Below are 14,033 nucleotides of genomic sequence, written 5' to 3'. Positions count from 1 at the left end.
TCTAGTTGAAAACATAATTCTCAATTATATGGGCAAATAAAAAGGGCGGGGAGGACATGGATAACTGGTCCAAATGATCAGCTAGAAAAAGGACTTTGACTTGGGGAGGCATTTTAGGCAGAGTCTAGGCAGGAGACAGATGGTGCACGTAAATTGGGTAATCTGAGGGAATTGCATAAGGACACCATGTACACAGCCGTGGGCAGAGTGTAGGGAAATCAACAGGGGATAATGCAGAACCCCAGGGCTAGCTAGGGGGCAGGGAATTCTGAGAGAAGCCAGACAAGGAGAGAACTGTGTGTGAAGGTCTTCTGAGCGGAACCTGGCCTCGGGTTGAGGGATGCAGCGAACCAGCACAGGGAGGAAGAAAGCCTGGAGAACACGTGCCCTGCCTCCGCCTCAGACCTCCCAAACCCCAAAGCCCCTTGGTCAATCCTAACTGGGAGTTGGAGGGCAAGAGAGCCCTCTAAGTCAGTCTTTGTCCATCTGAGCAGAGTAGAGAGTGGACCCGGGGGCTGGATTAGGATCCATATCTTAATTTTAATAGTGAGTTTCTCCAACTTGAGAATTCACAGTGGTATATATATATATATATATATATATATATATATATATATATATATATATATATATATATTGTCACATTGCCATGGCCTCATCATTTGTTACCTGCCTTCCTATTCAACTCCCCCTTCGGTATGTGCCCAAGCTGACACCAGGGACCCGTCCTAAAACACCAATGGGCAACGCCTACCTTCCCTGCCGTTGGTAATGTATATCACTAGCTAGAATTATTTTGGACTAAAATACTTTCCTTCCACCTCAGTTTTACTACCCCAAAACCCTATTTGTGTCCGTGGTCTTAAATCAGTGAACTATTTGGTCATGTAAGAATGTGGAACTCATTTGGCCACAGGCATTTTCATGTTTACTATGACTTGCTAGTGTGAGTTTTCAGTATGTATTAATTATACTTGCTATTTACATCAACTATAGGTTATATTTTTGAATTGGTCTACTGCTCTGTATTCTTTTTAAAGCTACCCCACCAGGAAAAAAAAATATTTTATAGCCTGTGTCTTGGATTAACACACACACACACACACACACACACACACACACACACACCCAAATGTGTATTTCCAATTACATTATGGCCCTTCATACCTTTTATTTTTAGGTTTATAGGATAATTGTGATTGTGTTCAAATGCAATCCCTTGTACCTTTTGCTCATTCTTAGGTAGTAGGATTCCCTACGGTATGTTTATTTATTTAATGTCTTTATTGATTTCAGACAGGAAGGGAGAGGGAGAGAGATAGAAACATCAATGATGAGAGAGAATCATTGATCGGTTGCCTCCTGCACGCCCCCTACTGGGGATCGAGCTCACAACCCAGGCATGTGCCCTTGACTGGAATCGAACCCGGAACCCTTCAGTCCCCAGGCTGATGTTCTATCCACTGAGCCAAAACACCTAGGGCTGGTATGTTTAATAGACTTGAAGAAATGTATGCTGTGGTGTGGTCACTGGAACTCAGCATGTTAGATTCTAATTTGTTCTTGCTTGTTAGCTCATTTGGTGAACTTGGGTCATTTGCTATTGCATGGACTTGGTTTGCTGTTCTGGAAAAAATACTTCCTTTCTAATGATGGATCTGTTCAAACATACATAGCAAAAAGGCATAACAGTCCATTATCTAATACACTGCCCTATGAAAGATTAATTTGGTTTTATTAAAAGAGGTTTAATTACTTAAGCCAAGGTGCACCATAAACTATCTCCCAGTAACTACTACACTTCAACACTACGGCAATTTTCTAAAACATCTGTTTTTGGTGCCAGTTGTTTTAAAGAGGTCCTTTTAAATGCTCCATTGACCCTTTTCTATCTAGACACTGGGTTCCTGGTCTGCCATATTTGGTGTTTTTGCATGTAGGTATCCTTTCTTCAGGTCATTGTATTTTACCCTAGAAAGAGTTGAAAGGGAACTTAACCTAGTCCCATTCATCTCATTCTACAGATGAGAAACCAATGGTGACTAGAACATCCAAAACACAGCCCCGGGCTCCACACTCACCATGTGTTCTTTATAGGAGGGTGAATAGTCTGAAATTGTCATTTATCAGCCCAAATGGTCAAATATTGGCCATTTAGCAGTCTAACATGCTACTACATCGTTGCTAATGATACCATCATATTTCTGCTCAACTAAATGAAGGAAACTGAACTTACAAGATCTTATAGTTGGGAACTTAAGTTAAGAGGGATGGATAAGTGTGGTACAGAGATATGTTCTTTTTTTTTTATTGCCAGCATTTAAAAACCAAGAATGAAGTGTAAACATCCAGATTCCTAGTTTATCTGAAAATACACAAAAACTATCCTGAATGCCAGCATGGCAATAATTTTACTATTATGAACAGCCACTCCCCACAATTTACCAGTCACTACTGCTCCCTAAGGCTTCCCACCCAAGCTGTGCTACTCATTTACATTTCTTGCCTCACCCCTGTAGGCCTGTGTCACTACCTCTATTTAAGATCAGAACCTGCTATTGTGCCAATAAGGAAACAGGCGTCTTATATAGAGAGTAATTTTGGAACAAAATATGATTTACCTAAAGGCTTCTTCTGGAGAAATGACCCATATTTAAAGTTATGTTTTAATTGACTTTTAAACAAAATTAACCAATTGTTATTTCTTGGATAGGTGATCCAAATCCAGAACATTTTAACAGAAGAACCCAAAGTCAAGGTGGTTTATGCAGAAAATGGTACAGTGTTGCAAGGAAGTACAGTGGCCTCTGTGTACAAGGGGAAATTGCTGATTGGCACTGTGTTCCACAAAGCTCTTTACTGCAAGCTCTAACAGGCCGAAACGCACCCATGCCATGGGAACTGTGAGCCCGTCATTTCAACGGCGTGCCACCTCGAAGGGACCACAGCGATCTCATTAAACAATGAACGTTGACCCTAAATTAGGCCACGGTTAGGGACGAAAGTGCTGTTTTACTGAGAACAGAGATGATTGTAAGGTTTTTTGAAAGTACAAAATCAAATTGGTCTTGGGATACTTGTTTACCAGTAAAAATCCTTTCCAATAAAATGGCTAAAATTTTGGTCATGTAACAGTATGTGACCTAACAGGTACTTTCCGTACGACATAGGTTTTCTGAGTGCACGTGACTTATTGCTGCCTTGCTGAGTCTTGTTCAGTAAACAGGAGAGCAGGATGGCTTTATGGGTCATCAGAAATCCAGAAGCCACCCAGGGACTCCAGTTCACATGCCGGGAACGGGATGTGCACTAAAAATGACCCTTCAACTCTAGGCACTTCTCCTGAAGCAAAGCCATTAGACATATGGCACATCAGACTTACGTTTCCCCCTTTACGTATGACTTTCTAGGTAAATGTAAACTCAAATGCCTCAACTTTCCTTCTACTCTTGCTTACTCAGTTCTCCTCTAGCAAAAGGCATGCAGGAAAATCTTAAAATTCTTGGGAGTGTTGTCACACTTGAAAATTACCTGATGTCTCTTATCTCAGCACACATTGTACATTTTAGTTTCTTTCACCTGGTAAAAGGAAGAAGTTTGTTCACATCAGTGATTGGATACAGAACGAAACCCGTAACTGATTCGGGTAAAGCTATGTGTCCCCACAAGAGAACAGTTATTAAGGTGGTGGTGGTTCTTTTCCTACTCTAACTTGCCACAGAGGCTAAGAAGAAGATAATAGAAAAGTAAACAAAAGAAGAAATGATCAACAACCTCTGGCTATCTTCTGAGGGACATACTCAGAAAAAAGATGACTATTATTTTCTTATGAAAGCTGAGGAAAAGGTTACCTGTCCTCCTTTATTTGTCTGTTCTAAGGTATGGCTTCCAGGATGAATTGTTTCTTTGCAACCTTAAGGCAGTCATGTTAGAAAGTGTCTCTAGGGCATTTGCCATGATGATGGTCTGGTATTTGGAGAGAGATGTTTTGCTGATAAATTGAGAACTGCTCCTGGTTTAAGACCACTGACTTAAAGTAATAAACAGGGACATTTTGTTTAGATCGAAAAACACTTTCCTCACATCAGGATAAAAGTTATTTTTAGTCGTTTCCATGGGCATGACGCCATGTGCCCTATGAGAGCTGGTTTGTGATGCTGTTCACAGCCCTCGAAGCTGGAATATTGTTTGGAAACGATCAATAGCTGCGGTGCTTAGTTTGAAAAAAGCTACATATTTCCTTTATTTAAAAAAAATAATTGTATTGATTCAAGAGAGGAAGGGATAGAAACATCAATGATGAGAATCATTGATTGGCTGCCTCCTGCACGCCCCCTACTGGGGATCAAGCACACAACCTGGGCATGTGCCCTGACCAGGAATCAAACTGACCTCCTGGTTCACAGGTCGGCGCTCAACCACTGACCCATGCCGGCTGGGCAACCACATATTTCCTTTAAAGAGAATCACTTGATATCAATAAAATGACCACAGTCTGTGCTCTCTTGTTTCTAACAAAATAAGCAAATTCTGTCCCCTGGCTAGCCCCCTCACCCAAGAGAAAGCTATCCACCAATTGAACATAGCTTACATGAAAGATCATTCAAAAAGGGACACAAGCTTCCCCTTGGTTTGGAATTTCTTAAGATGCTCCAGGGTAAACAGTTGAATTCACTTATTCTGTTGCTTTCATCTAAATTTTTTGCACTGCCAAAGGTTTAGTCACAGATAAATTAGGGAGTGCATGTATGTGTGACAGAGAGAAATTAATACCCTTCATTTGATATATTCATCTTCTCACCATTTAAAGCTTTAGAAGTAAAATTGTTGAAAGAAGCCCCATACTCTGGGATGGTCTGATTCTTAGCTCTCCACACCACGCTCTGTGACTGTGTGAGGCCAACTGGTTACGGATTTGTCACCGGCCTTTTCCTGGCTGACAGGTATCAGAAACTGTGATGGTTGAAGCCACAATGGAAACCAAGAGATGGGTGAGGAAACTTCTAGTGGAAGCTTCGATCTTTAACTTTACGCCCAGTTCCATAATTGTGCTTTCAACATAATTCCTGCTGCCCATTTACACTTCAGCAGGGCTAAAATGTATTTTTAGCTTCATTTCTATGGAAATGTGCACTTTACCCTTGATTGATAGATGCATTTTGACAGTTAATACAGGTTTATCCAGTCAAGGTGAAAATGGGAGAGGAAAAACAATGACGTCAACAGATCTCAGTATTACTCTTTTTATTGCATTCGTTGTCTAACAACAATAATACTCATTGGCAAGAAATTTATTTACACTAACAAATTAAACTTAATCACACATATTTTTAGATTGGTCAGAAAACAAAGGATATCTTGCTTCGAATGCCTCTGAAAACCAAAGAGTAAAAAATGTCATTTGAAATGGAACAATCTAGAGAAATACATATTAACCAAGCACAGAGAACAATTCGGACGTGGCACTATTGTCTCTTCCATGCAAATAATTGGACACCGAAAGGTACAAATCAAGGTTCAGATAACATGCTATCCATATTTATTGGACTTAAAATGACTTTCAAACAACTTTTTTCCTTTATATAAAGAAAGATTAAAATAAACCAACTTCTTACAATGGGACAGAATTCATTCTCTCTTTTTATTTTCAGCCGGCCAGTTTGTTAGTCATATGCAGCACGTGTACTTGTGGTTCCATTGTAACACCATTAAAAAATACAAAAGCAGTAGTGATGACCATAAATAATATTAAGGAAAACATACACATAAATATTTAAGAGATTTCACTAAGCACTAACGAAGTCTGATGTTGTTGGGAGGTGTTTTCTAGCCGGAGTGCTTCCTGATTCCCACTTTTTAATGTAATTTAACTATCTTTGGCCCATTGTTCTTTCACAGACGAAAGATGAAATCCTTAACAGAGAACCTGGGTGTGTCCATAAAACAGCCAGAGAACTAGAAGTATACACCTTCCAACAACATGCTCACACTCACGTCCATTTGGCAATGACCCAACCGGGCCATGACTCAGCAAAAGAGGGAGTAATGGTCCTGGGATGACAAGGCTGCCGTCAGAGAGCCAGCAGTTAGTGCTTATGCATCACAGCGACCAAAAATGTCATATTCGAGCATGAGCAAGTGCGCAAGAACACACAGTGCGATTTTTAGCAAAGGACACTGCAGTTCGCAGTTGAAAAATGCCTGAAGCTGCATAAATTTCTGAGTTTCAGCTCAGCATGTGCAATTTCGACATCAAAGCATTAACCAAACATGTGAGGAAACTTTATCTTACTAAAATACCAAGTTTCTAATAAATCAATTTTACCAAAATATATAGACATATAGAAGGATTAAGTGCATTTAGTAGAATACATTAAAAAAATCTTTTAAAAGCTTATGAGCCATTCAATGTATACACAACACAAACAGTGGCAATAAGGCGATGATTACTGCTGGGGGTTCTCACTGACAACACCACGTTCCAAAGACAGTATCTGTTTGTTGAATGCCATGTCATTGTGGTATGTGTGTGCAAGGTGGGAGAGATATTCACACGTATGTAGTCTGTATAGCGACACAAGTGGCATGCACAGTGTTGAGAAGTTGCCTCTTGTTCCCTTATCCCTTGCCTCTTATTCACTCTTGAATCTTTAGCGCTAAAGACTGGGGTAGGGCCAAGGATGGGAAATCAGCATGTTCTTGCCTTCCCACTCTGTAGATTTGGAAGTGGGTCACGTGCTGTACTTGGTCCACACACGTATGTACGTGAGCCTTCAAGTAACAATCATTCCCTCAACGCATCGTGTAAGGCTCCTCTGTTCACCCTTGGGGAGAACTTGAGGCTTTCGTTTCCCAGGGGACATGCATCCTTTAGGCTTCTTCTTTGCCCTCTGACTTCTTGGTTGGGTCTGTTCTATACTCCTACTTTTTTGTTATGCAAATGTGACTGGTGTACTACTGGTGTTATTTTCCCCCCCCAGTGTTTTGGACCAAGATTCAGTTTCCTGAGACTTTAAATAACTAAGAAAAACATAAATAAAATCTGCCTGCAGACCACGGTTGTTTTTCAGGAGTGAATTGCAGCAACCATATTCATATTTCTTACAACCCTGTTTTCTTTAGAAATTTACTTTCCAGCCCATCATCATAATGAAAACAATTCTAGCAGAAAATATGGACATTTTACTTCCCTCATCCTTCAAGGTTTAGCTTCAGAATCATTTACGGGTAGATCCTTGATTAAAGCACATTTGAACATTCAGAAGCCACTCAGGACTCACGTAGGTGACATGAACCCTGGTGCCGCTGTCTCTCAAAGGGAAGTGCCCCTCATCTGCAGCTCTTGGGACAGTGCCTTCAGTTACCGATGGGCTTTGGTAATTCTTAAGTACCTCAGTGTCACGAGGGTGCTACCACACATTCAAAGTGTAGTTGCTTCTTTAAAATTGTTAAGACACCTCCCTTTAGAATCTTCTTAAATCCCATTGTTAAACGCATGGTTTTCTCTCTTTAGGCTTGGTCTACATAACCTTTAACACTTTATAAATAAATCAGAATATCCATATAAATGCAAAATTTACCTTTTAAAATGTATTTGAAAGCACATGTTAATCCAATGGCATAAAGAACCTAGATGAGAATTATTTGTCTTCAGCAAAAACCATAGGGCTAACTAAAGTCAAACAATCTGTGATTATATTTGAAGCTTGGGCCTTGGACATTTTAAGATTTCAGACTAGAGATGACAGCAGAATAACAGGCAGTGGCAAGGGTTAATTTGGTTCCTCACTCTTCCTCTTGCCACTTTGATAACAGGAGCACCAGGTAGGTGTTCCCATTGTCTCCCTCTTAAAAGCTGAGGTTGGCATTAGCGCTGGAGTTAAAAATGCTTATGTGACGTTAAGGGTAGGAAATTCATCAAGCCCCAGCTAAAGAAAGACAGCATAGAATAGCTTTATTGTCAAAAAACTAGAGGTGGACTTCATCAGTCTGCTAGAAGGGGCAAAAGTTGGTTTCTGACCTAACATCACTCTGAAGTTAACTTCTAATTTAGGAAGAAAGAGAGGGATAGAGAGAGAATATGAATGAGAATGAGAAAACTATTACATGAACTGTGAGTTACTCTAAGGGGGACAGTCTTAAAGAAAGTAATTCTGTTACAAAACTAAAGTCCTTCAATGGAAAACCCTGACCCAGACACTCCTCACCACACACCACTTGCCCTCCCCAAAGCATTACCTATACCCCCAACACTTTTGGCTATTGTCAGAGTCAAATAGAGCCGTCGTTTAGAGAATAGAACCAGATATTCCCTTTTTGTTCATTTTCTGATAAAGAAAAAACTGCAAAGTCTTAAAGGTTCATGAAGCAACAATTCTGTGTTAAATTGCATGGACACTGAAAACCACTAGCATTAGAGCAGGAATTGTGTACGGCACTGGTACCTCACTTAGGCATCATGCACTAGAGTTGATAAAAAAAAAAAAAAAGTAGGAAAACAAAATGCTCCCAAGTCCTGAGGCCCTTCACTGTTTTCATGACCTTTCACCAGTCGGTTACATTTTATCCTTTTCTGGACAATCAAATCAAGTGCCTCTTATAATTTCAGCAGTTTTAAGTAGTAATGTTAAAAATAACTCATTCAGATTAAAATTACTATAATTTAAGTTAAAAAATCAAAATAGTTATAACACAAATGAAATGATTTGAAAAAAAGAATGTGATTAATAATATTGTGAGTTGGTCATTAATCTAAACATTGGAAGTATACAGATAAACTGAAAACTAAGAATATTTGAAGACTTTTAAGAAAACGCAATATAATAGATCATAAATTATGTGCAGAGACTGACACTTACAGACATTTCCAGTATTTACATCCATTTTCAAAATATTACCAAAGTGTAAACATTAAGATAATCATCCTTCCATTTTCATTCTTAAAATGAATACAGTGAAATTTCCAGTGTGATCTAGATCACTTTTTTTTTCAAAGATATGCAAAGATGGCAAAAATGTACAATAGCAAGCACTAGTATTACCACATTTTGACTAATTTAGTCTTTTAGTATTAGAAAAGGTTTGCTGGAATTGGTAGTTCAGTAATAGTGGTTCCTTGTTTCTCATGGTATTAATAAATAGCAAAGCACCACACATCTCAAAATATGAATAGAATATCCAGTATGGCGGCTTCATTATCATACCCCAAAATGAAGACAGACAGAGAAAATATACATAGTGACGGGTAACTGTAAAACACAGCGAGTGATCTATAGCTAGTGACAGAAGCACTGAAGCCAAACAGGCAATACTCTGCCACTAAAAAGGAGGCAGGCCTTCAGGAAAGAACTGAATTGTGAATTTCTAGTTTAGATTATTCCAGATTTCCCATATTCAGACAAGCAAAAAACAAAAACAAGCAAAACACAATGTTCAAAATAAAAGATGGAGCTACATGGGCTGGAGCCCTTTACATGATCTGTTACCTGTAACCTCCAAAAGTGCCCCCAAGCTTTGTGTATGTAACATTTCCAGTGCAACATATGGACTGAGACTCTCCACGCAGAAAAGGAAGTAAAATACTTGTCAAAGAATTTGTCTGCCCTCAACTCTTATTCTGGAACCTGTCCCTTGGAAAGTGGGTGACCTCAGTTTTAGGGCCAATGCAGCAAACAGAACCAGATACATAAACATAAGGAGCAAAACAACAACATCAACAAAAAGATCCATTATTTGAAATTTCTCAAGATGAGTTATAGTTTCTCCTCCTTCTGCCTTAGTCCCTGGCATTTGAATTAGTTTGACGAAATGTTGAAAACCTTAATACTGGCTTTAAAATATGAGCTCACTGCTAGACTGCATTCTGGGTACTATCTTAAATAAACTTTAACTTTAAATGAAGATCCCTAAAGAATGGGAGAGAATGGCTCAGAAAAACCATTCAGAGCATCTCTAAACATAACTGACAGCTCACCTTTATGGGGACATTCTGTGTGCTCAGTCAAATTGCTTCTCTAGTTGCATGTTACTCAAATCTAAGTTTTCTCGAACTGGTATTTCTATTGTTTTTAAAAGTACATTTGTTAAAATACTAGCCGAGTCCATTTGGGAAATCTTGAGTTGAAAATATGTGACGAGTTCCCGACTGTGTCATCGTCGGGCTGCAGACGAGCCAGAATGTTCCCCGGGAGAGGAAACCTGAAAACGTTGGTTTCCTTAAAAACCAATTTCCTGTTCAATTTGTTGGGGAAAGGAATTTTGTTGTGTGTGTCAGTGTTGCTGACAAACTGAGATGCTGCAGTAGCAAAGTAAACAACAGATCCCAATATCCCATGGCTGCATTCATGTCAGATTTTTCCTTTGTTTGGCTAAATCTGGAAGATAAATATTATCCTCAGAATCCCAAGGTAATACCACATCCACATTCTTAAGGCTTTTGCTTCCTTCTGGGGTGAACACATACTAGAATTCTTTTCTCTCCTTCAGATGCCCAGCGAGCAGAACAGTTTGCTCAACTTCTGCCACGGGAAGTGATTCTGGGGCAGAGCACCCACATTTCCACAGTGGGGTTGTCTCACTGCCCAGACACAGAAATAAGGGGGACCTTTCTCACACTTTGGAGTGGATCCTGCAGCCCAGACCTCATGGCAGGAGGGCGCTCAAGCCATGCAGACATACACAAACACCCAGGGTCAGGACCCCATGCTGGACATCCATGGCACTCCGTTTCACAACACCAGGGTGGGTCATGCTCTTGTTGGGCACTGTCATGCTGGTTTTCCAAGTGACACACGCACCCACCCAACACAACACAAGATGTTGGTAAGTCAGAGAAGAGGGAAACATTTGCAGCTCTCACAAATGAGCTCCTTGGTTTGTTAAGAAACTAAAGGTGGCTTGGGATTATTTAAGTAGGTTAAAATGAAAGGAATTCTATTATCACAGAAAATGCAGGTATTCGACACCAGGTTCCCCAATCTGCCTACAGCACATTACCCCCATCATCAGTTTCTTCTTCATTCCCCCGGAGGAGAGCAGGGCAGGAAGAGGTGGGCCCTCTCTTGGCGCACCCTCTTCGCCTGGAAGAGGGTGTGTTACTGCTCCCCAGCACCCTCTATTGCCATCTTTTCTGTCTTTCTAGATTTCCTCTGCATCTGCTCTTGTTCCTTCCTCCTCAGCTTTTCTCTCTGCTTTTCCATTTTCTCTTGAGCCTTCCGAGCCTTCTCTAGAGACACCTTCATTTCCTTGAGCTTTTTTTTGACCACTGCTCGGTCCTGCGATGATGCCATTCCAAGAGCCTTAAGAAGGAAATATAAACAAACTGAATCTGAAAACCAGTGACTTCTTTGCTTATGATGAGGCCGATATCGCAATATGTTCTAACTCAAAAATTAATTTAAACACAATTGAGGTGAAAACTAAAGAAGAGCTGATTACATTTGCCAAAAATGTACAAGCTTTATTTGCTCTTTTGTTCTTTCAAGTCCCTAGCACAGTATGCCCCAAACCTTGCTAAGGAATGCTTTCCAGATTGGTAATTAATGGGTGAATGAATGAAAAAAGGTCACAATTCTGCTTCTCCAACCTTTAGGTTGTAGACGTTTACAGGCAAAAGATAGGAGTGGGCCCCTGCTGCCACAGAGGGCTCCGGGAAGGGCAGGAAGAATCGACATGGCTTCCTTTCTGCCAATGTATTCATTGACAGTGAGGACCCAAAGTGTATTTAGCACCAGAATGCTCATGTCAGCAGACTAGCCATTCGCTCCCTGTAGGCAGACCTATAAAGGAAGCCTGATTATAACAAGAGGGTTGCTCAATTAGCTTGGAATTCAGAATATGGGGAGTTGGTTGCATAGTACTTTAAATGCTTCATGACCTTCAGCATCAACAGCGGGATGCATCCATCTCCCCAAAGGGGACAGCCTTGTCAATGGACTTTCATATTTACAGGCTATTCATTGATCTCTAACCTTTTCAAGATTGTCACGAGATACTCATCTGCCCGTCCTCCCAGCAGGGGCTGAGGTCAGGGGTGGCAAGTTGGCTGTAAGCTCTTTTTGCCCTTTCTCCGCAGGGATGGGCGCCACCTCAGCCTCTAAAGAGATGGACTGGACAGGTGAACATGAGAGAGCAATGGAGGGGGAGGGAAGACACTGCCGCACATATTTGGGGAAGGAAGTTCTGGGGAAAACATCATCCCGGTTTTGGAGTGGTCCCTGGTGTGCAGGGACGAGTCGGGATGGAGAGGATACACGAATAAAGAAGGGGAGGTTCATGGATTTGGGTTTTAACTCTTATGTGATGAAAGAGTCCACATTGGCCATTATTAAAACTCATACTACATAGAAGTAAGTAGAGTTAATACATGGGCCATGTGTTGCTAGGTGAAAGCAATGGAGTGAGTCCCTCCCTCTCCTACTCGGCAGCCTACTCTTTAGATCCCCTAATGACTTTCTGAACCTGCATTTACTACTCAAACAATCCACCGTCCTTCCTGCTGACGGTTGATGAGAATTACCTCTCCCATATGGAGAATGCTCTTATTTAAACGAAAACATTTTAGGTGCTATGAGCAATACAAATTATGCTTGGTAACCTAACACAGACATATATAATTCTTTACCTTCAGTTTATTTCCATCCAACTGCAGGAGTTGCTCTCCAGTGATGTTTTGGGCACTGAATTCAGATACATACTGCTCCAGATTTAGGCTCATGAGCCAGTGAGAAACCTGCTGCACACTCCACTCCTGAACGGCCCGATTCTGACACTGACTGTGCTTGGGAGACTGTCCGTCATCAAGGATCTGAGGTAGGAATGTCACGCAGTGTTGTTAAAGGGCTGAAGTGCTATGGCTCAGCATGGCATATTGCGCTATCCAAAGGAGTTTCTTGCCTACTAGAGCCATATTTATTTTTAAACCATAGAATGATAAGCTAATGGTTTTAGTTGTGTATGTAACACACATACATGTTTATTACCTACATGTTTTTAGATGCTTGGAAACCTAGAAACTCCCCTAAATAAAACAGCATTTTCAATGTAGGAAGTTTAATATTGACAAATCCACTCTACTGTTGCAAGCTTTTACATAAAAACACTTTGGAAAGATTATCAGATGCAGAAAACAAATATGCCATTTAATCCCTATAGACAATACATCACTCTGCATTTCTCCTCTGCTAAGACATTAGAGATATGTAAAAACACATTTAAAAGTATTGTGGCATCTTTCACTTAGAAGAGGAGAGCAATGAACCCTCAGATATTTTTAGGGGGAAATTTCACCGCCATTATTTCACTTGCGCAGCAAGCAAACCATGAGGGCAGTGGGGCAGGAGGTATCCATAATTATTTTAATAAATGAAGAAACTGAGGTTCTGAACATCTACAGATCTGTCCAATGCAGAGTATTACTTTTAATGGTGCAAAGGGCAGGTTGGTTCCTAGAACCACTATGCTGAGAGGCGATGAGGCGATGATGGGTCTGGGAGGAGAGACAGAAGCTACCTCAGTGACGGGGCAGAGAGAACAGAAAAGGGGATGATGGGTAAGCCGAGATGAAGGCAAAGGAGGTGAAACAGAGGGAACTGGGTCAGTCAGGTAATGGTGATGGGGACACATCACGGGACTCTGGAGGTGGGATCTGGAGGTCCTCTTGAACTAGGAATATCTTTTAAACTGAGACATAGACAAGGGCAGAGTGAAACTACGTTAACACAAGGAACACCCCCAATGCAGAGGAAGCGCTCTTGTATTGTTTGAGTTTTCAATCATCTGCAAAGAGAGAAAAGGTTCAAACAAAATACCAAAAACCACCACACAGCCCATTGATAGCTCACCTCGTCATCTATCATATCCAGGCTCTGAGTGAGGGAGCAACAAAGGAATCAAAGAGAAAAGTGTTACAGAAACAGGACACACAATATATACAGTACAGTCTTATAAAATTAAAGTCACGCCGAGCCTGAAGAATATGGGCAAAGAGTTTAAGAGAAAAAAATGTTTTACGAAACAAAACAACATGTTAGAAA

General features: G+C 40.7%; 2 protein-coding genes across 15 annotated transcripts in view; one reads left to right on the top strand and one right to left on the bottom strand.

The window, feature by feature from the left end:
• PON1 (paraoxonase 1) overlaps positions 1 to 3,109 on the top strand; it is a 35,458-nt gene extending 32,349 nt beyond the window's left edge. Inside the window, exon 9 of the mRNA XM_059712366.1 lies at positions 2,714 to 3,109. Coding sequence (XP_059568349.1) covers positions 2,714 to 2,872 — 159 coding nt within the window. The 3' untranslated portion in view covers positions 2,873 to 3,109. The remainder of the gene's footprint in view (positions 1 to 2,713) is intronic.
• Positions 3,110 to 5,229: 2,120 nt separating this feature from the next.
• Positions 5,230 to 14,033, bottom strand: part of PPP1R9A (protein phosphatase 1 regulatory subunit 9A) — a 260,733-nt gene continuing 251,929 nt past the window's right edge. For 9 of the 14 annotated variants that reach the window (XM_059712351.1, XM_059712356.1, XM_059712354.1 and 6 more), the window contains 3 exons: positions 13,842 to 13,865; positions 12,623 to 12,805; positions 5,230 to 11,297 (listed from right to left, as the gene is read on the bottom strand). In XM_059712351.1, the coding sequence (XP_059568334.1) occupies positions 11,094 to 11,297; positions 12,623 to 12,805; positions 13,842 to 13,865 (411 nt within the window). In that variant the 3' untranslated portion in view covers positions 5,230 to 11,093. The remainder of the gene's footprint in view (positions 11,298 to 12,622; positions 12,806 to 13,841; positions 13,866 to 14,033) is intronic. The other 5 variants (XM_059712355.1, XM_059712365.1, XM_059712362.1 and 2 more) reach the window with 1 other exon arrangement.

The sequence above is a fragment of the Myotis daubentonii genome, chromosome 10, assembly GCF_963259705.1.
Source record: "Myotis daubentonii chromosome 10, mMyoDau2.1, whole genome shotgun sequence".
In the NCBI taxonomy this organism is placed as follows: Eukaryota; Metazoa; Chordata; class Mammalia; order Chiroptera; family Vespertilionidae; genus Myotis; species Myotis daubentonii.
Note: the sequence above shows the minus strand (reverse complement) of the source record. Positions and strands in the feature narration are given on the sequence as shown.